Raw genomic sequence first — 19,943 nt, forward strand, 5'->3', positions numbered from 1 at the left:
ATCAAGGTCTGAGAAACTTTTAAGAAACAGAGAGAGAGAGAGGGGCGCCTGGGTGGCTCAGTGGGTTAAGCCGCTGCCTTCGGCTCGGGTCATGATCTCAGGGTCCTGGGATTGAGTTCCGCATCGGGCTCTCTGCTCAGCAGGGAGCCTGCTTCCTTTTCTCTCTCTCTCTCTGCCTGCCTCTCAGTGTACTTGTAATTTCTCTCTGTCAAATAAATAAATAAAATCTTTAAAAAAAAAAAAAAAAGAAAGAAACAGAGAGAGAGAGAGAGAGATGGGGTTTGGGGTTAATCAACGGCAGTTAGAGGACAGATAGAGAGATGCTAACTAGCTAATGGGTGAGAGGGGGCTGCACCTAAGTGACAAGTAGGAGACAGGCAGAAAACCTTTCCCTCCAGTAATCCCACCTTCCCATCTCAGGATTTCTGCATCAAAGGATTCAAAGCCAAAATGCTATCAACATCCTATCAGATTGAACTCCAAATGGTTCAGAAAACACTAGAGGAATTAGAAGAAATTACAAGTAAATAATCTTGAGATGAAGGAGAGCTTCCCCGGTGTAACTCCAAAGGCATAAATAAATCATAAGGGAAACATTTGTACACTTCACCTTCCGTACATTAAAAACCATAAACAAAATGTAAAAGCGAGTGCCATATAAAGAACCCATGTTCAGTACCTATGGTGAAAGTGTCCTATGATTGATATATGGAGAACTCTCACAAAAAAATGGAAAAAAAAAAAAAAGATTTAAAAAAAAAAAAAGAAAATTCCCCTTCCTGCTTAGGGGAAATAGGAAAATAACAAAAACAAGCAATTAGCAGAAAAAATTCAAGGACTCAGGGAACAGTGCTCTACATCACTGGTGTCCAAAGAACAAGATGTTAAAGCAATTAAGACCATTTTTATACTATTAAATGGTTAAAAAAAACACACAACAAGTTATCAAAAATGCAGAAAGACTCACCCTCTCATAGACTGTTGGCAGGAGTGCAGAGTAACACAACTCTCAGGAGGGCAAAATGACAACACCCCATAAAAGCTTCCCCCCCCCAAAATTGTTATAGAACATTCTAGAACTTCCTTGCAATGGTACGTCAAAAAGCCATTAGAATGAAGTTGTGAAAAGATATTTAATGACATCAAAAGTATAAGTAGGATTCAGTGCAGAAGCATAAATGGGCTGAGGTGAATGAGGTACTGAGAATGGTATCAGACACATAGGCGTTTTAAAAGTACTAGCTACTTTATTCGGAATGATTCTGATTTTTGAGAGGAACACCAGTGTATAAGTACAGAAATAAAAATCTATACATATCAAAGTAGCTAGTTTAGAAAAATAGAGACATTTATTTTCCTTTTTCTGTGTCTGTATTTTCTCAAGTTCCCACAAGCAAAACATATTGGGTTTTGGAGGTGGAAAGAAAGATTTTCAAAAATGATGTCGTGGATAAACAGCCAATGACATATTTATATATGGAAATAACCATAAACATTACCTATTACCCACATGTGTAGATAAATATTATACGTATACACAGAGAGTCTAAGCAAAGGAATTGAGAGCACAGAAAAGAAAATGTTGACAGACCTCAGTGATCATTTCTGGGTATTGTGATAACATGTGCCTCTTAGGAGTTGGTGTGTGTGTGTTTTCATTTCCAAAATATGTCATGCAAATGTTTTTCATTTATAATAAAGAAAAAGTTATTTTAAACAAAAACGCCTGGGATACCACAGGGCTTCCTGGAATTTAAGCAATGTCCCATTTTGCAACTCATCTAGGGTCAACGCCTCTGCCATCCTGGACCCCTTTGCACTCCGTTCCCATGGAGTGAGTTACCAAGCCCTGTTGACTGGTTAGAATATGTTTTGTATTTCTCCTTTCTTTGTTTCTACTGCTATCACTCTGATATCGGTGCCCGATCACAATTTCATACAGCCATTTCCCTGCTCAGAGAGGTCTGTCAGCTCCCCTCAACTCCTTGACCTGGAGATAAAGACCTCCCCACATTATACACCTGGAATTATGAATCACAGTCAAACCAGTCTCCTTACTATCGTTCCAAATCCCCTGTGCGTTTTTCCACCCTTGTTTTTGCTCAGACTACCCCAACCACCACATACCCAAGGGCGTTTCTCCTTTCCTCGGGGTTTCCTTCCAGACAGAACTGAAAATCCACCTTATTCGGGATACCTGCCCCCACCACCTACCTAGAGGAAATACATTTCTCCATTCCAGCCCATTCATGTTACACAGGCAACAACAAGAATAATACAAATAATCTTTTTTTTTTTAACTTTCTCTATCAGATTGATTATATTTCTTTATATTCTTCCCACAGCTCAGAAGTCTAGTACATAGTAGAAAATGAAGGTTTGGACATTGACAAAAGACTCTCTGAGACAGCACGTTGGTACCTTTCTATCAACACAATCCTTTAATAAGTGACAATATTAGCATTCCGTTTAAATTAGCTGCAGCAGGGCTGTGCTTCCACTTTGCCCGCTCCTGGTGGGGCCCTCTAACAGAAGCCCACCAGCCGGAGGGTGTTGGGGAAGGTCTTGCGCATGCTCATGCACTTTTCCTGGTCAATGTAGAGGGAGTTGGCTTTGACCGCCAGGTCATGCTCCAGGGTGGCCTTGGTGTGGACCAGCGACTGTAGGGTGTCCTCCGCGTCCCTCAGACGCTGCTGCAAGGTCTGGATGGTGTCGTCTACCTCGTACACCTCGTTAACAAGGCTGCGTGAGGAAAGAAGCACCAGGTTAGGTTAGGTTAGTGGAAATCACACACTCTGGAGGCTGGTTATGGGCTGATTTGAGGGCCTGCAGGGTTACTGAATTCCTGCCGGAAGGTGGCTGCTGGGCTAAGTGCACAGGGAGCCCCCAGGGGCACAGGGGTCATCCCAGTGTCAGAACAAATGAGCAGAGGAAGCAATACTTGGGCTTCCTTGGTGTTCTAGAATCAGGCCAGCGCCACTCCCAATAACAACACCCAGAATCCGAACAGCAAACTAAGCATATTTTAGGGACACCATCAAATTTACTACCAAGTTTTCATACACACACACACACACACACACACACACACATTAAATTTTTCTTTTTTTTTTTTAAGGGAAAACCTGGGTGCCTGGGTGGCTCAGTGGGTTAAGCCTCTGCCTTCGGCTCAGGTCATGATCTCAGGGTCCTGGGATCGAGCTCTCTGCTCAGAAGGGAGCCTGCTTCCTCCTCTCTCTCTCTCTCTGCCTGCCTCTCTGCCTACTTGTGATCTCTGTCTGTCAGATAAATAAATAAAATCTTTAAAAAAAAATAAAAAATAAAAATAAAAAGGAAAAACTTATAAACGTGACTTTTTAAAAAATAGTACAAATCGGAAAAATCAAAGTTTTGCTGGATTTCCTTATATTTTTTAATCATCGAAACCGTTTTCATTGTTAGGAAGAAGGGGACACCCAAGTTTACTCAGGGGCTAGAGTTCAGCACAATGGCAGTGGGAAGGGTTAGCAAATGGGGCATTCCTGAAATTTTAATGCCCCTGTCCCCCAGGAACCTCCTAAGGCAATGCCTCAAGTTCCCAGACTGAATATATTTGTAATTGTCGAAAATGAAATAGACAGGATAAGGCTTGAAATCAGCTCCATGGAGGGTGTAACGGGTTGTAGTTCTAATTACCTTGTGATGATTTTTTTTTTAAAGGCACATTTTTTTCATGAAGACAAAAGAAAAAATTCATTTCATGAAAAAACATATAGCCTCTCCTCCAATTATATTAGTCAATATGGTTTCAATTTTCCTTTCTCTGATTATTAGCAAACCTTTCCTAAGTGTCTATTGGTCTTGTTGCTTGCGTCATTTCTTCTGTGAACTGCTTCTCTCCTTTGCTCCCTTTCTACTAATTTATTACTATTTATCTGACTCACTTGCAAAGAGCGCTTTCCATAATAGGCATATTGATTTGGGGGGGGGGGGGGCTCTGTTTTGCTTCTGGCAAATGTTTTCCCTAATTTATTTTTTGCCTTTTTAATTGTAGTTATTATGTTTTTATTATATGTAAGATTTCAATTTTTTACAGTAAGCCAAATCTTTCTTTTTCTTTGTGATTTCTTCCATTGTGTTTATATTTAGAAAGCCTTCCCTTCCTAGGGAGCAATTAAGCAGGTTCTCCTTTACCCACTGATTTGACCAAATATATTGTGGAGAGATGACCATGTGGTCACCTGAGAAAAAAAATTAGGAAACAGTTTATAAAAAGACAATAATAATTTAATAGTAATAATAGCAACACACTTATTAACTACTTTATTATATATATACACATTATACATGTAGTATATATATATAAATATGTATGTATCTACCTATCCTCAGTACTTTAAATGATCAGACAATTTAATCCTTATAATAACACCATGAAGTAGATATTATGATTATCCCATTTTACAGTTGACAAAACTGAGGTATAAGGAATTTAGAGCTTTGCATGGAACTGTCCATTGGCTGCTTTTAATTACCATGCTGCTCCCCTACCTAACTCCAGTCAACTGAAAACACAACTCCAAATTTATCAAATTGTAATTATCAAATTGACTCAATATTAAGGTTATTTTATTTGGGAATTCATTTATCAACAGACTGGAAGTGCATGGAATTAATTAAAATATACAGTAATACAGGGGCGCCTGGCCAGCTCATTCAGTAGAGCATGAAACTCTGAATCTTAGGGTCATGAGTTCAAGCCCCACATTGGGCATGGAGCCTACTTAAAAAAAATAAAAATTAAAAAAAAAATAAAGCATACAGTAATGTAAAGAGAATAGCAACGATGACCACATAAAGATATGTGGGTCCCTACGGATAGAAAGGGATTTCACCATTATAGAAAAATTTCCAAGTCATGTTAAAATCATTATTATACCCAGGCAACTGTCTGGCTTCACAGAACTCTGCAGCTGGAAAATAAATGTGAGAGGCCATCAAGCCCAGCTTCCTTGTTTCGCAGACAAGGAAACTGAGCCAAGAGACCCATGAACTGCCTGCTGTCTCCACAGGCACGCGGCCCACATGTGTTTATAAGCTTTGCATGGTTATCCAGGAAGCTAAGAAGGAAATAAGGAGTCTCACTCGTCGTAATAAGGAACTGGGTCCCATTTCCTGCCCCCACCATGTCAGCTCCCTGCAAGCAAAGGGTAGAAGCAGAGACCCCACATGTTGGCGTCAGCCTCCAGGACCCCCTTGGGTAAGACCATTTCTAGATTTTATTTATTTATTTATTTATTTATTTATTTATTATATCTTTTTAATTTGAGGAGAGAGAGGGAGATCACAAGTAGGCAGAGAGGCAGGCAGAGAGAGAGGAGGAAGCAAGTTCCCTGCTGATCAGAGAGCCGGATGCGGGGTTCAATCCCAGGACTCTGAGATCATGACCTGAGCCGAAGGCAGAGGCTTAACCCACTGAGCCACTCAGGCGCCCTGGTAAGACCATTTCTAATTGTAATCCCCACCGTGTAAGGAAACCAGATTAATATACAGGAAGCCCAGTTAAATTTGAATTTCAGATCCATGTGTAATTGTTTTAGTATAAATATTTTTTAATTGTGATCAAAGACAGACAACAGAGAATTTACTGTCTTAAACATTTCTGGGCGCACAGTTCCAACAGCCTTTCCTCTGTTCCCTCTGTTCACACTGTTGGGCCATCACCACCACCAACCATCCACAATACTGATCTTGCAAAACTGAAACTCAGTCCTCATGAAAAACTAATACACCACGGCCCCCCGGCAATAACCATTCTACTCTCCGTCTCTGGATATTTGGGATCTATCTGTATTGAAAACCATTCACTGTTTAACTCAAATTTTACTGGACATCCCGGGTTTCGAGTTGCAAAATCGGGGCAAACCCACCACAAGACCCGTGTAGTGCCCGGCACAAAGTGGGCTCTCACGCAATATTAAAGTGGCACCAAAGAGAAATTTTTCTACCCCAAACCCTCCGTGCTCTCTTCTTCGTAAAGACACAATTTTAAGGAGATGCACCAATTCACAAGCTGCAGTTTCGTCTGAGTGGAGGGGAGACTAGAGGGTAGAGAAAGGGGTTCTCACTTTGGACTCCACAGAGAGCTGTATATTCCTTGAATTCATTTTACCATCAGACTCCATCTCGATCTTGTGAAACTGAACAAGACAACTTGCAGGGGAAAATACGGTGGAACGTTTGACATCAAAGAATAAAGGAGTAATTTCTTCGCCGTGTTACCTTGTGTTGAGTCATAGTATGAGAAAACAAGAGGAAACAGCATTCACACCCAACGATAACCTACGCTCTAGCCACATGATGGAAACCAGGCAAGCAACACTTTGGAAAAAAGAGAATTTGTACTTGAGGTGGGGGAAGAAACTCACAATATGATGTTGACTGAAAAAGTCAAGATAGGAGCGCCTGGGTGCCTCAGCCAGCTGAGTGTGTGACTTGTCTCAGCTCCTGATCTCAGGGTTCTGGGAGTGAACCCCAGTAGGGCTTCCTGCTCAGCAGGGATCTGCTTGTCCCACTGCCCCTCCCCTGTCCTCATCTCCACTCCCCTCCCCTGCGCATGCACCCATGTTCTCTCACTCTCTCTTTCTCAAATGAATAAGTAATTTTTTAAAAAGAAAGAAAGGGAGAGGGAGAGGAAGGGAGAGAGAGAGAAAGGAAGGAAGGAAGGCAGGAAGGAAAAGTGAGGTTAGAAAATCCCAAAGGCAGTGTGATCACAATTTTGTTAACATGCCTGGGCACGGATTGCATGGAGCACTGGGTGTGGTGAAAAAATAATGAATACTGTTTTTCTGAAAATAAATTAATTTATAAAAAAACAAAAACAAAACAAAACAAAACAAAAAAACCATGCCTGGTGTCAAGTACAACAAAATGCTAACCTCCGTTATCCCTCCATGGCACAACGAATCGAAGATGGGTTTTATTTTTTTTATTTTTCCTGTTTTGTTTTGCGTTGTATTTTTCCTATCATGAACAGATGCTACTTTTAAAATCAGGGAGATAATGAGGTAAATATTTTACAAAAAGGCAACACAGTGTGGAGGGACTTAAGCTCCCTTTGACCTTTAGTAACCAACACCGCAACAGGGCAACAGGGCCAACGTATCTGGCTCGGACAACGCAGCGATCAGACTATGATGGTCTAGAAACGTCCATGGACTGCTCTGCAGAGCCCACCTCTGGGCGTGCCCTCTTCCGGAGATACACCTGCTGGAGGGGTCCTGGCTCAAGACACATGCACGCAGCCCCCAAGGGGAAAGGCGCTCACAAAAGACTCACAGAAGCAACAACACACAGCGCATCTCCCTTCATCTTGGAACCTGTACTGCGAGGAAAATACAAAGGCTTTCCATGGGGCGGAGGAAGGAACTGAAACCTACTGTGCCCGAAGTTCCCTTTGGTCTCGGATGGGTAAACACAAAATCTGAGAACCGATCTAAAAGCTCCTTTCTGTGGTTGCTTCCTTCAAGGTGGATTAAAAAGAAAAGTCTCTTGGAAAGATCCCAGGGTATAAAATAGTGGGGAGGTTGTGGCAACCGTGCGGGGGGGATGGGGTTGACCAAGGGTGGGGGGAGGGGGTGTCAAATCGCGCCCCGCCCCCCTCTCACTTTGCCCTGCCCTGGTAAGAAGGCTTCAGAAGGAGCCCCAAACCCATAGGCAGGAAATGGAGCACAATGATCTATGAGTCCTTACTCCTAGCTGACAAACACTAGCCTAGTGGAAAATTTATCTGGGAGGGAACTTTTGAAAATACAGATGTTGATAGATCAATGATTATTTTTAATTTTAATTTTTTGAGGGGAGCGGAGAGGGGAAGGAAATTCAAGATCCAGAAAATGCAGGCAGCGAGTTCCCTTGCCTCCCGTTGCTTTGTGAATAGGGCTGGGAGGGCCTGGACTTCCCTCCGTTTGTGCCTTTAGAAACACACTCTCACCCATCTTTTAAGGCCCCCCCTCTGCCTCGGCTTCCTTGTTCTTGGCAGATCACAGAAAGCCGTTCTGCTGAAACCGCTCATTTTGGGGGGAAATTACAGAACTGAAAAAACATTTTGCATTCAAATACAAATAAAGCTACCGTCATTTTTTTGTTTTTCTAAATGTACCAAGATTATTGAAGCAAAGCAGAACCTGGTCTGGCCTGCCACCAAGAGCCAAAAATGTTTAGAGTTACTTTTGAAAGAACCCGTTTGGAACACTGTAAATGAAAATAAAAGTCTCAAAATGAAAACTGCCGTTTTTCTCTGTCCTTGCTCCCCTGAGTCTGTGGTCTCTTTGGCAACGATACTTGGATGAGAAATCCTTACGGAAACAAAAGGAAGTTTTTCTACTAAAGTCAGTAAAGGAGCATTGGAAATGGACATAGTATGGATTCTATGGGAAGCAAAGGGAACGTAAATTCTGTGTAGCTCTGAAGGGGGGAGAAAAGTAAAAATCATTCCGTTTCTGTGCAGCAACCTTCAATGCCTCATTGTCTGATAACTCCAACGTCAAATTAGACCACTGCTCAAAACCCTTTAAAAAAGCAGCCCTGGGCTTGTCTGATGCCAGGCTGAACAATTGATAGATTTCCGTCTCTACTTCTGGTGATTCCTCAGAAACTTTCAGAGAATGCAACTTTGCTCAGCTACCCCTCGTAAGATTTGCAGAAAGCCACAATTCGTGATCCATACCTAACTGGCCAGATGGCCGGGTACTCACTGCCACAATCTTCAGAAGCACGTGGACACCGCAGATGGGCCTCTGGAGGGGAGGAGAGGTAATCCTAAATAATGAACGGACTGGGTAGGAAAAGGGGTTCTCTGGAACCCACTTGGGGAAATGTGTGGCCAGCCTGGGTGCACACGCATATGGCTATGGCCCAGACAGCAGATCTACCAGGAAAAAGGCAGCTAATCCATTGGCATATATGCTCAAACATGCTTCTTAGCATGCAACACAGACAACATGCATGGGGACAGGTAGGGGGTTTTGCTGTAAAGGTCGCCTCTGTGACCCTGAGTTTCATCCTCTATGAGAAAGAGATGGGGATACAGTACCTGCTTTGTTGACTCGCTCCTTTAGGGCATTGAGGAAGTGGGATGGGCTCGGCCGCCCAATGGGGGGATGATAAAAGGACCGTATGAGTATAAAGATGGGAGCAGAAACTTCCCACACAGACGTTTTGATTGGTTGAATAGTGAGGCAGGCAAGGGCTCAAACGGTGCCTTTACTTACCACATCATGCAACCCTCCTCTGCCTCCATTTCCTTATTTGTGAAATGCAGATACTGAATGAGGTAGTGTAAGGGGCTGAGGACAGGGCTCAGGCCAGAATGAGAGCCATGCATAATCACCTACTCTTCTCATTCCATTTCACTGTCTTTCTTGTCTTCATTGTCGTTGGCCTCACAACCATCTCCCTTACCCTCCCAGAAATCCACACTTGCTTCTTTGGCAGGGCTCAAAGCCATTTAATCCCCAGGATCAACCCCTTGTGATGACAAAGGAATCCCATCAAGGAACCAGGCAGGAGACGAGACTAGTGGCATCTCCCCACAGCACCAGAAAAGAATTTGGTGTTCGAGTGTGGCCCCTTTGTCCCTCCAGTTGCTATAAATTGGATTTGATTCTGCAGAGACCATTTCATGACCTGAGAAAAGCCAGGGAGAACTCCACAAAGAAAAGGCAAGCTGGCAGGTATTGGGAAATTGGAAATGAAGCCAGAATGTAGGAGGGGGAAAGAGCTTTGCCCAGTTCCCGATGAGCCCATCCTAAAAGGAATGCTCAAAGTTTAAATCATCATCATAAGAAAAGATGCCTAGTGTTGGGTAGATAAATGGCGGCATGAGAGTTTTGCCAGCCTCGTATATGGGGGATGTGCTTGATGAAGCCCAGGTCTTTTCTACTTATACTGAGAACAGAACAAACTGAAGTGACTAGGAAGCCACGAGGGTGGTCTTAATGGGGAGAGTAGATACTAAATGCCAAAAAAGGCCAGTGAGAACCAATGGGTGAGAACAAATAGAAAGGGGCCTGTGGAACTAGGACTCCCTTTCCCGAGACCAAGTCCCAGGCCTTGAAAATCACACAGCAAGCAATGCATGCTGCTGCTTTTAAGAGACATTCTGGAAACTCCAGATCCCAGGGAAGCGCAGATTGTGAGTGGTCCCACTGAATGAAGCTTCACATTCATTATCACTTTTTTTGTATCTAGTATTGATATCATTTCCTTTTTTTTTTTTAATTGTGGTAAAATGTACATAACCCAAAAAATTTACCACCTCGACTGTTTTTATGTGTGCAGTTCGGTGACATTAAGTACTTTCGAAGTGTGGTGCGCCTATCATCGACATCCATCTCCAGAACTTAACTGTCCTCCCCAACCAAAAGTCCATGCCCGTTATTAATGGGGGCTTCAGTGGGTAGAAGAAGAATCAATGAAACAAGATGGGATTGGGAGGGAGACAAACCATAAGTGACTCTTAACCTCACAAAACAAACTGAGGGTTGCTGGGGGGAGGGGGGCTGGGAGAAGGGGGTGGGATTATGGACATTGGGGAGGGTATGTGCTTTGGTGAGTGCTGTGAAGTGTGTAAACCTGGCAATTCACAGACCTGTACCCCTGGGGACAAAAATATATGTTTATAAAAAATTAAAAATTAAAAAAAAATAATAATTATTAACGCTTCCGAAGAAGGATCCTACACAATGACTGTTACTGGGTTCTTCCATATGACCGGTGTGAAAGCAGAAAGGAGGACCTTCATAAAGAGCATGGAGCCACCATGGGGCTGGTGGGTGGCCCCAAGGAGCACCCCGAGCTTGCCCCTCCTGCCCAGGGCCCACTGCCGTCTCACCGTAGCTGAGCCATGTCCCGGCAGAGCTCTATGTTCGGTCTCCTTGTGCGCTCATCCAATCTGGTCTGAGCCACCTTCAGGAAGGCAGACTTGTCCTTGATGGCCTTCTTGATGGATTCTATGGTCATTTCAGTCTGGAAGATCTCCTGCAGGGTCTGTAGGAAGAGAAGCAAATGCTTGAGGCCTCTTGCAATTTGAGGCCTGAGGCCTGCCTTGCCCTCTCCTAGAGGGAGATGGATTCTCTGAGGGCCTTGCTCCCTCCCAGCCCTGTCCCTGGGAATCTCTGGAGAGCTGAATGTGTGTGTCTCTTCCTAACTCCAGGTGAAATCTGCCAGATGGAGAGTAGTCACACCACAGAAATGAGCAAATTTGACAAATTGGAGCCTTCTTCCCACCCACAACTCCCAGATCGCTATTATTAAATATTTACCAGCACACACATGTGCGTAACTCTGAAAAAGGGGGAGGCCCAGAGATTCGAGTGGCCCTTGCATTCCTCCTCACATCTGTATGTCCTGCCTCTTCATCTTCTTACAAGTGTCACAGAGATGTTTTCCTGCTAGTGGAGGACTTGACTTGAAGCAAATCAAGTTCAAGTTTCTCAGGGTCTCACTTGCAAGGAAGGACCACAGGCAGATTTGGAGTCCTCCTTTTATGTTCTTTTTTCTTAAAGGAGGGTCCCCCAAACTGCATAAACCCGGATCCCTTCCTGGTCTCCTTGCCTATGCTCGGACAACTCTTGTTTCTTCTGCGACCTTGGTGCCCTCCTGCCCCCGGCTCACAGGCCCAGCTATGTGCATTGCACAGTGGTCCTGCTCACCCCCTGTACTTTGACCAGCTCCCTTGAGGTGACCCCTGTACTCCAAGACCCAGTGGCCCTCGTGAAACTGTACTTTCAAAGTTGACAATAACCCTCCCCAACGACTCCTTCTCCTTGAAACCCTTGCCCTGTTTGTCTTCTCTGGCCAACCGCTGTCCTAATTCCTTGCATCTCCTTATAGCTGCCCCTCACCACTTCCCAGTACAAGGCTCTGTCTTGAGCCACTTCTCTGCTCTGTCCTTTCTTCCCTGCAGAGCTCTCATGAAACCTCACAGACTCGGCACTTGTGCAATCCAGGAGCCCTGAAATCTGTCACTTAAGCTTTGACCTCCCTCCCAAGCATTCAACAACCTGTTGAAGATCATTGCACTGTTCCTATCACCAAAGCTGCTCTCAGGGTTCCCTGTCCCGTGAAGCCATCCCTGTCTCTCATCAGTGGATATAACGCTTCCTTCGGCTACATTTAATGTTTTAACTGAGGAGTTCTTTCTGCACCTTTCTGGTCTTTTCTACTTTCATGTCCCGTCTGGCTCTATGATGCAAGATGACAAGGCCAGTGTGTTGTTCCGTGTGCTTACCCCAAAGCTACCCAGCACCGTACTTCAAATGTAGCAGTTCTGGCCTGAATGCTATTTTCTTCTCCACCCCCAAGTAAGTTCCTGTGTTGAAGTCTTAACCCCTGGTATCTTAGGATGTGATTGCATTTGGAGGTGGAGCCTTTGAAAGAGGTAATTATGCTAAAATGAGGTCATTGGTGTAGGTCCTAGTGCAAAAGGACTGTTGTCCTTATAAGAAGGGGAGATCAGGACAGAGACATGCATGCAGGGAAGAACAAGTGAAGACAATGGGAGAAGATGGCCATCTCAAGTCAAGGAGATAGACCTCAGAAGAGACCAGCCCTGCTGACACCTTGATCTTGGGAATTCTAGGCTCCAGAATTTCGTTTTTTATGAATTGTGTTGTTTATGCCACCCAGTCTGTAGTGCTTTGTTGGGATAGCCCCAGGGAACTAATGCAAAATTAAATACAAATTTCTTGAACAAAGGGACTCCATCAGGTTATCCTTCTAGAGGCCTTCAAAATTGCCTTGTACTGCCCAGTGACTACCTTCCCACCAATGTCCTGTACAGTGTGGCTCCAGGCTCCCCTCGCAAGCTTCTCTGCCAGGCCACACGACAGATCCCAACTCAACCTCTGACTGGCTCCCTCCCAAGTCTTCATTCGAGACATCACCCCACCTGAATGTTCCCCTCTTTCTCCAAACCCCAATGACACTTTCTGCATCTGTTATCTGGCCATCGCAATTTGTAATTTTCTATTGTTATTAATTGTTCATGAGCTTTTCCTATGTATGCGCATCATGAATATAAGCTTCCTGGGACCCAAACTGCATATTATACTTCTCTCTGCCCTTCACAGAAGGTAGCACACTGTCCGGCCCAATAAATATTTGCTGCCCAAAGAAGACACCATGAGAAGGGAACTTAAATTGCTGCAGTCTGAGGAAATAAGGTTTCCCTCAATTGGATAATAATGGTGCCTTCCAGCACACATGGCTGTGTCAGGTTCTTAAAATAAGAAGTGAAAACCTATAGGTAGCATAAATCCACAGAAGTAATAAAAGCTCTAAGACCAATGCTCAATAAAGAAAGAGTTCTCCTTGTTTATCGTGAAACACTCAAATCCTGCTTAAATCCTTCATTTTATTGTCATTGTAAAATGTTTATGCTTAGAGGACTTTAAAAAGTTCAATGTCAGAAACACTTTGAACCACCTAATAGTTTCCTGTATTTGGTTTTGTATTCCAGAGAAAGGACCTGAAATAATTTAACAGAAAACATTCCTACCATATGTTCTAATAATAAATTCACTTCCTAGCTACATACAGTGATTCATTAAACTTTAATCATAATATTTTTGTTTCTATTAAATTCTAGGAACCTTTCAGTGCATAGTGCATTCTTTGTATTCCAAAAACCAGTGGGTTCCAATTTCATTTTGACACCTGGTTACCTGGCTAAAATAAATGGTGTGCTTTGTACTGTTTTTAATTTTTCTTAGTCTGTATGGTCAGGCGGCCATACATCTTACGGCGTCTCTCCGGGAGTGGTGAGAGATTTGTGGTCCCAGAGCCCCCTGCTCTATCTCTCTGGGTCAGCTAAGGGGTACCACCGGCACTTGATTTACCTTCGCTAAGTGAATCTGAATCTTATTTTTAGCATCTGCGGTCTCAGCAATGCGATTGGTGAAAGACAAGTTCACTTTGTTGAATTGATTCCACATCTCATTGGCAGTCACAACCAAGAGGTTTTGAATGTCATCTCTTAGCTTGGCAGAGGCTGCTCGTTCACTTTGGGAACGGAGAATATTGTCATCTGTAAATTTGGCCCAGGACTCGGGCACTGAGACCCTGTGGGGAAAAAAGAAGAAGAAGAAAAAGTAGAACTTTACCATGGTGACAATGATGAATCAGCCTGGACAGTCTCTAGGTGATCATTCATTTTGTGAAAGGGGAAACCCCCTATCACTGGATCCTGGTTTATTGAATAAAATGTAAACATCAGAGGAAAGCTTATTTAAAACTTTTCTTAATTGTTCCTTATATTTCTGCTTAGTTTCTGTAAATCCAGGGCACACACTAAGTCCCCTGCCCAATTGGTAGGGAGGGAAGCAAGGGTTGGGGAGAATGGGTGAAGGATATGGGTAGTGTGGCTCATAAGAAATGTGTCTCACTGGCCTGAGAAGCATATGAGAAAATATCCAAACTCAGGAGTAATCAAAGGAGTACTGACAAAAACAGCAACATACTAAGGACCCTTCATCAGAATAGCAAAGACTGTCGAGAATGATAATTTTCTGGTGAGCATATTTTTAAAAAGGTTTCTCTCCTGCAGGCAGGACCGTGGGATTGGTAGAACCATGCCGGAGGACAACATACACCAAGACCCTAACACATGTGTATAACCCAGAAATTCCATTTACGGAAATTTTTTACTGAGATATAATTGGCATATAACATTGCATTAACTTCAGGTAGGTGCACAACATAATAATTTGATACATGTCAACATTGCGAATTGATTATCACAATAAATGTCATTAACATCCATCGCCATACAGAGTTAGTTATTTTTTCTTCAAATGAAAACTGTCACGGTCTACTGTCTTAATAACTTTCGAATTCACAACATGGTATCATTAACTATTGTCACGAAGCTCTACTTTACATCTCTAGGACTAAAAATAAGGAGTGCTTTGGGAATTTGTGTGACATCCTTGCCCAAGACCCATGCTCATCTTCTCTGCATCATTCCAGTGTTAGCATATGGAGCTGCCAAAGCAAGTAATATAGAAATTTATCATAAAGAATTAATGCAGCCAAAAATAGATACATGAGGATATTAATTTTCAGCAATATTTAGGACTATCATTAAAAAACTGAAAGCAGTCTAAGTGTCCAAAAGTAAAGAAAAAGTTGAGTAGATTATGGTACATTTCACTTGATCTTGGCCAAAAGACCGAGAAGCGATAGATTATGGTACATTTAAATAAGGTAATTCATAGAGCATGCGAACTTGTGTTGTACAGTATTTTCACAGTGCTTTGATATATCAGGAAATGAAAAGCCACACAGACTATACAAACAGTATGTCTGTAATGCCACTCCTTAAAAATACAAATCTCGGGCACCTGGGTGGCTCAGTGGGTTAAAGCCTCTTCTTTCAGCTCAGGTCATGATCCCAGGGTCCTGGGATCAAGCCCCATGTCAGGCTCTCAGCTCAGCAGAGAACTTGCTTCCTCCTCTCTCTCTGCCTGCCTCTCTGCCTACTTGTGATCTCTGTCAAATAAATAAAATCTTTAAAAAATAAAAATAAATAAAAATAAAAATCTCTATGTGTGCAGAACCATATTGGAAGGACTAATAGTTAACATTGGGCATGGTGGGTTTACAGGTAGCATTTCTTTGTTGACATGATGGAATATCAAAGAAGAATCTTACTGTTGACTAAAGGTGTTATCTCAGGCCTCAATGACAAAAATAACACACTACATGCTCCATACCTTGACATTCCATGAGAAATGGCTAAAAATTCATGCTGGAAATAGAGAAGGCCCTTGATGGAAGGCAAGGTGCTCAGAGTGTCTGGTTTGATCTCAGCACATCTCCTTCCCCAGAAGAAGATGATGATGATTCCTGCCCACCTCAACCCAAGTAAGGGGCATTTCAAGCAGACCGCTTAGGACATATGGTTTGAATCTGATTCACACTTGAAGAATCTAAAAATCAAAGTTGACACATGCTGCTCCTAGTACAGGAGCAATAAGAGATGGGGCTGCTTTGGGGGTGACCAGCCCCACAATAGGGAATCCATGTGGGGTTCAGTTGAAAAGGGTGTCAGCTTGGGAAGGAGAACATGGGAACTCTTTGAGGTGACAAAAGTATTCTTTATCTTGACCCTGGTCTGGTTACATGGGCACAGAAATTTGTCAAAACTCACCAAAATGTACGCTTGGACCAAATGCATTTTAGTGTGTAGGTGAATTTCACCTCAGTCAATCAAGTTGATTTTTTAAGGGAATGGCTGGAAAAAGACCATTAACTCAAGACTACATCCAGGGGCCTAGCAAAGAAACCACTGGTTTAACAAGCGGTAGTAATAAAACGTGAAGTTGTTTTTCAACTTTTACCCCATGGAATCCAGGGCATCCAGCCCATTGGCAACACCTTCTTTTCTTTACATTTATTTGTGTTTTCTAGGCTTTTCTGTTTCAAGTAGCTGTTATCTTCATAGTTAGAAATACAAACAACAAATTTTCACCCTTTTTTTTTGAGCTTTTTAAATATTTATTTTTGAGGTAAGTTTGACTTACAACGTCCTATTACTTTGTACAAAGTGATTCCACAATTCTATACATTACTCAGTGTTCCCCACAATAAGTGTAAACAGCAAATATTCTTCTACAAAATAAAAGAGAAGGCAAGTGCCTGGCTAAGGAATACACATGCTTACTGAAGACTGATCCAAAGTAGTATATCTTTCATCTTCCCCACATCTTTCCACACTTTCTGTTTTAACCTGTAAGCTATGTCATTTTGAAGGGAGAGAGAATGAATTAAATGACATTGAAATCATAGAGGTAGTTGGAGCCCAACTTACGTCGCATCAACCCTCTCCACACCGCGAAAGTAGCTGACACCATCCGATGTATTTCGCAGATGGTGGCATTTATCATCGATTCTGAAAGCTGCCTGCTTATCACTCAGGTCCTTCTCCAGCTCGTGCTGGGAAGCTCTGTTAGCTCTGTAACAGAGAGTGAGGAAATGGAGCTTCAGGTTTAGGAAATAATTTGATATGAGGAAGAGTAATTGGCCCTTCTGTGCTGGGACCCACCCACTACTGCTGTCTGGGTCTCTCCTCTTTTCACACAATGTTCAGCTTCCTAATTAAAAGGAGCCTTCCCTGGAGATGTCCATACATGTGATTAATTAGAACCCTGTCTACACTGCCCCTCCCATCGTGTGTGGTGGGATTTGGGGGAGAAGAGGTATAGATAAACAGAGGGCAGGTATCTGGAACCCCAAGGCTGAGACCTGTCTTCCTAACACAAACACTGTTCCAGGTTGGACCCTGGTTTAAAGTGATCTGTCCACATCAATGCCTCTCTTTCCTTCTTCTTTTTCTGCTTCTAAACGCTAATTCCTCCATTCTTTGAGTGCAGTTCCCCCAAGAAGTTCTGAGATATTTATATACAGCCTCCGTCCTTCCACAGGTGACCTCAGTTTGTGGTCAGGTGAGGCCTAAGAAGTTTTCTGGGAGATAGAAACCAAGTGTAAATATTGAGCTCTGGGGCCAGAGACAAAGTGCCTGAAAGGACATGAGGAATTGGGGCCCACAGGCTCATCTCCTACAGTAGCCTCTCTCCTGGGAAGGAAGGGGTTCTGAGATGCATGGTGTTCCCTCCCCTGCCAAAGAGATAGGAGACCTGGAACCTCACTAGCAAAATAATAGGCCCATGGGGTAGGCATGGGTGACAGGTGACCCACATCTTTCCTCATGTGGTGGTTGATTCAACAAATAATTACTGAGTGTCTACTACCTATCAGGCACTGTTCAACCCCAATGCATCAATAGACAAAGCAAGCATCTCTTCTCTAAAGAAGTTTACATTCTAGAGGGAAGAGACAGGCAATACTCCTAACAAATAAACAAATCGTGTAGTTAGCAGAACAATGCAAAAAACAAAGCAGAAAAGGAAACAAGACTGTGAGTGATGATTTAAATAAGATGGTCAGAATAGGACTCCTTAAGGAGGAAATGTTTGAGCCAAGACTTGCAGGAGGAAGTAGCAGATCATGCTGGGCCTCATTGGAGGACATTGGAAGGAGTCAAGTTTTCCTCCAAGTGAAGTGAGAGACCACTGATTTACAGTTTTCAAAGATCATTTGGTGCTGGGTTTAGAACAGACTGTAGGGGACAGGGAGACCCATTAGCAGATGGGTACAGTTACCCAGGTGAGAGATAATAATGGCTTGGACCAAGAGGATAACAATGAAGGAGGTAGCAAGTGTTCAGATCCAGTAAGTTTTAAGAGAGCCGAGAGACATCTCTAGGAGATTAAAAATGAAGGGGTGGAGGAGAGGTGAAGCTGAGTAATTGGAATAACAGAATTCCATCAACAGAGGTAAGCAAGTAGGCTGGGGAGAAGACAGAAGTGCAGCCAACACGCTGAGCTTGAGCATTCATTAAACATCCAAGTGTAGATACCAAGGAGGTTGTTGGAATTTGGGAGACAGGTCTGGGATGGAAATAAAAACTGGGGGATCATTAGCATACAGATAGTATTTGAAAAATCAGGACAACCAGATGATAATCATTTCAGTGTTTCTGGCACCCAAAATCGTCTTGGCATTGGACCATTTTGGTCCAATGGTCCATTTTGGAGCCACTTGGTAAAGCCTACATTGAATAGAATAGATTAATTCCAGCTGCAGCTTCCCCTTAGCTTAGCTCATACATTTAGGTAAGTGCTTGACCTACCAGAGCTCATCTTTTTTGTGTGAAATAGAAATGAGGACAGCAGCATGCCAGTAGCCTGTGTTTTGTGAATCCTGAAAAATAACTTTTGTGAATTCTAAAAAACATGCAAGACATGAAAGATGAGAAAGCTGCCTCCTCTTGCCATTCTGTGTTCAGTCTCCCATCTCAGGTTATTTTGTTGAAACTCTGGGATTAAAGGCCTTTCTCACTTCTGGGTCTGGGACCAAGATGCCCCCTACCCTTCCTCTCTTTGGCTGATACAAGACCTCCTCTGACCTAACCTCAGAACTTCCTTAAAGAAGGTGCTTGAGGCAGTACCCCACACACCTGTCTTAGAGCCCAAAATGGGAAAAATCTTGGCTACGATGTTGGTGCCTAATGACATTCTATTTTCAGCTGAGGTCCAAACTGAGGCCTTCGTTGTGTGTTCCAAAGCAAATAGCATTGAACAACCTCCTCCCATCACCTTCCTTGGACCAAGCCCAATGACCATGCTAAGGATCCCATAAATTCTGGAGAAACCACCCCAGGAAATGAGGTAGGCATTTTATCCACTGTGTATTAAATGAAAACCCAGGTCTTTAAAGGCTCACCAACAAAGGTTCTACACAAGTGCATACGTGGAGGGAGAACTTTCTGCAAAGACCTAAATAGGGCTGGAAATGAGGCAGTTTGTAGCAGAGACTGATATGAGGATGTGGCTGTTCCACAGTGGAACAATCTGGGCAAGAAGAGTGAAGAACATGGAGGACGAGCTGCAGATTTTAAGTTACACAAGAAGATAAGATTGGGAACTGGACCCAAAGAAAACAGAACAGACACTATTCTGCGAACCATGCTAAACTGTGGTTCTGTGATTTCTAGGGAGCAGAAGCTAAAAAGTAATACCAAAACAACACTGCCTTGTATTGATAGCTCAGGTAAATGGTAGTTAACCAAACCATGTGTAGTCAGTCATTCTTAACTAATCTTCTACCCAACATTTCTGGAGTAAAGAGCCCTTCCAATCACAGTCAGGGAGAGGTCCCAGCCAGCTAAACCTCACCGAACTGCAGAGCATCAATCCGGTGGGACACAGTGGGCAAGCAAAGCAAGCAGAACTGATACCTCTATAACTCTTATTCCTTTTAGCGTCTCTCTCACATCTTATCCTTGACAGCATCAGTATAAGCAGAAGCATCCTTCCCTTCCGGTGACATTTTGATGCTGC

General features: G+C 43.1%; 1 protein-coding gene across 1 annotated transcript in view; it reads right to left on the reverse strand.

Moving 5' to 3' along the window:
* Positions 1-1,223: 1,223 nt before the first annotated feature.
* Positions 1,224-19,943, reverse strand: part of TEKT3 (tektin 3) — a 38,391-nt gene continuing 19,671 nt past the window's right edge. Inside the window, exons 5-8 of the mRNA XM_082705774.1 lie at positions 16,853-16,996; positions 13,881-14,103; positions 10,874-11,028; positions 1,224-2,742 (exon numbers count right to left, since the gene is read on the reverse strand). Of these exons, the coding sequence (XP_082561900.1) occupies positions 2,526-2,742; positions 10,874-11,028; positions 13,881-14,103; positions 16,853-16,996 (739 nt within the window). The 3' untranslated portion in view covers positions 1,224-2,525. The remainder of the gene's footprint in view (positions 2,743-10,873; positions 11,029-13,880; positions 14,104-16,852; positions 16,997-19,943) is intronic.

Source organism: Mustela nivalis, assembly GCF_964662115.1.
Source record: "Mustela nivalis genome assembly, chromosome: 17".
Lineage (NCBI taxonomy): Eukaryota > Metazoa > Chordata > Mammalia > Carnivora > Mustelidae > Mustela > Mustela nivalis.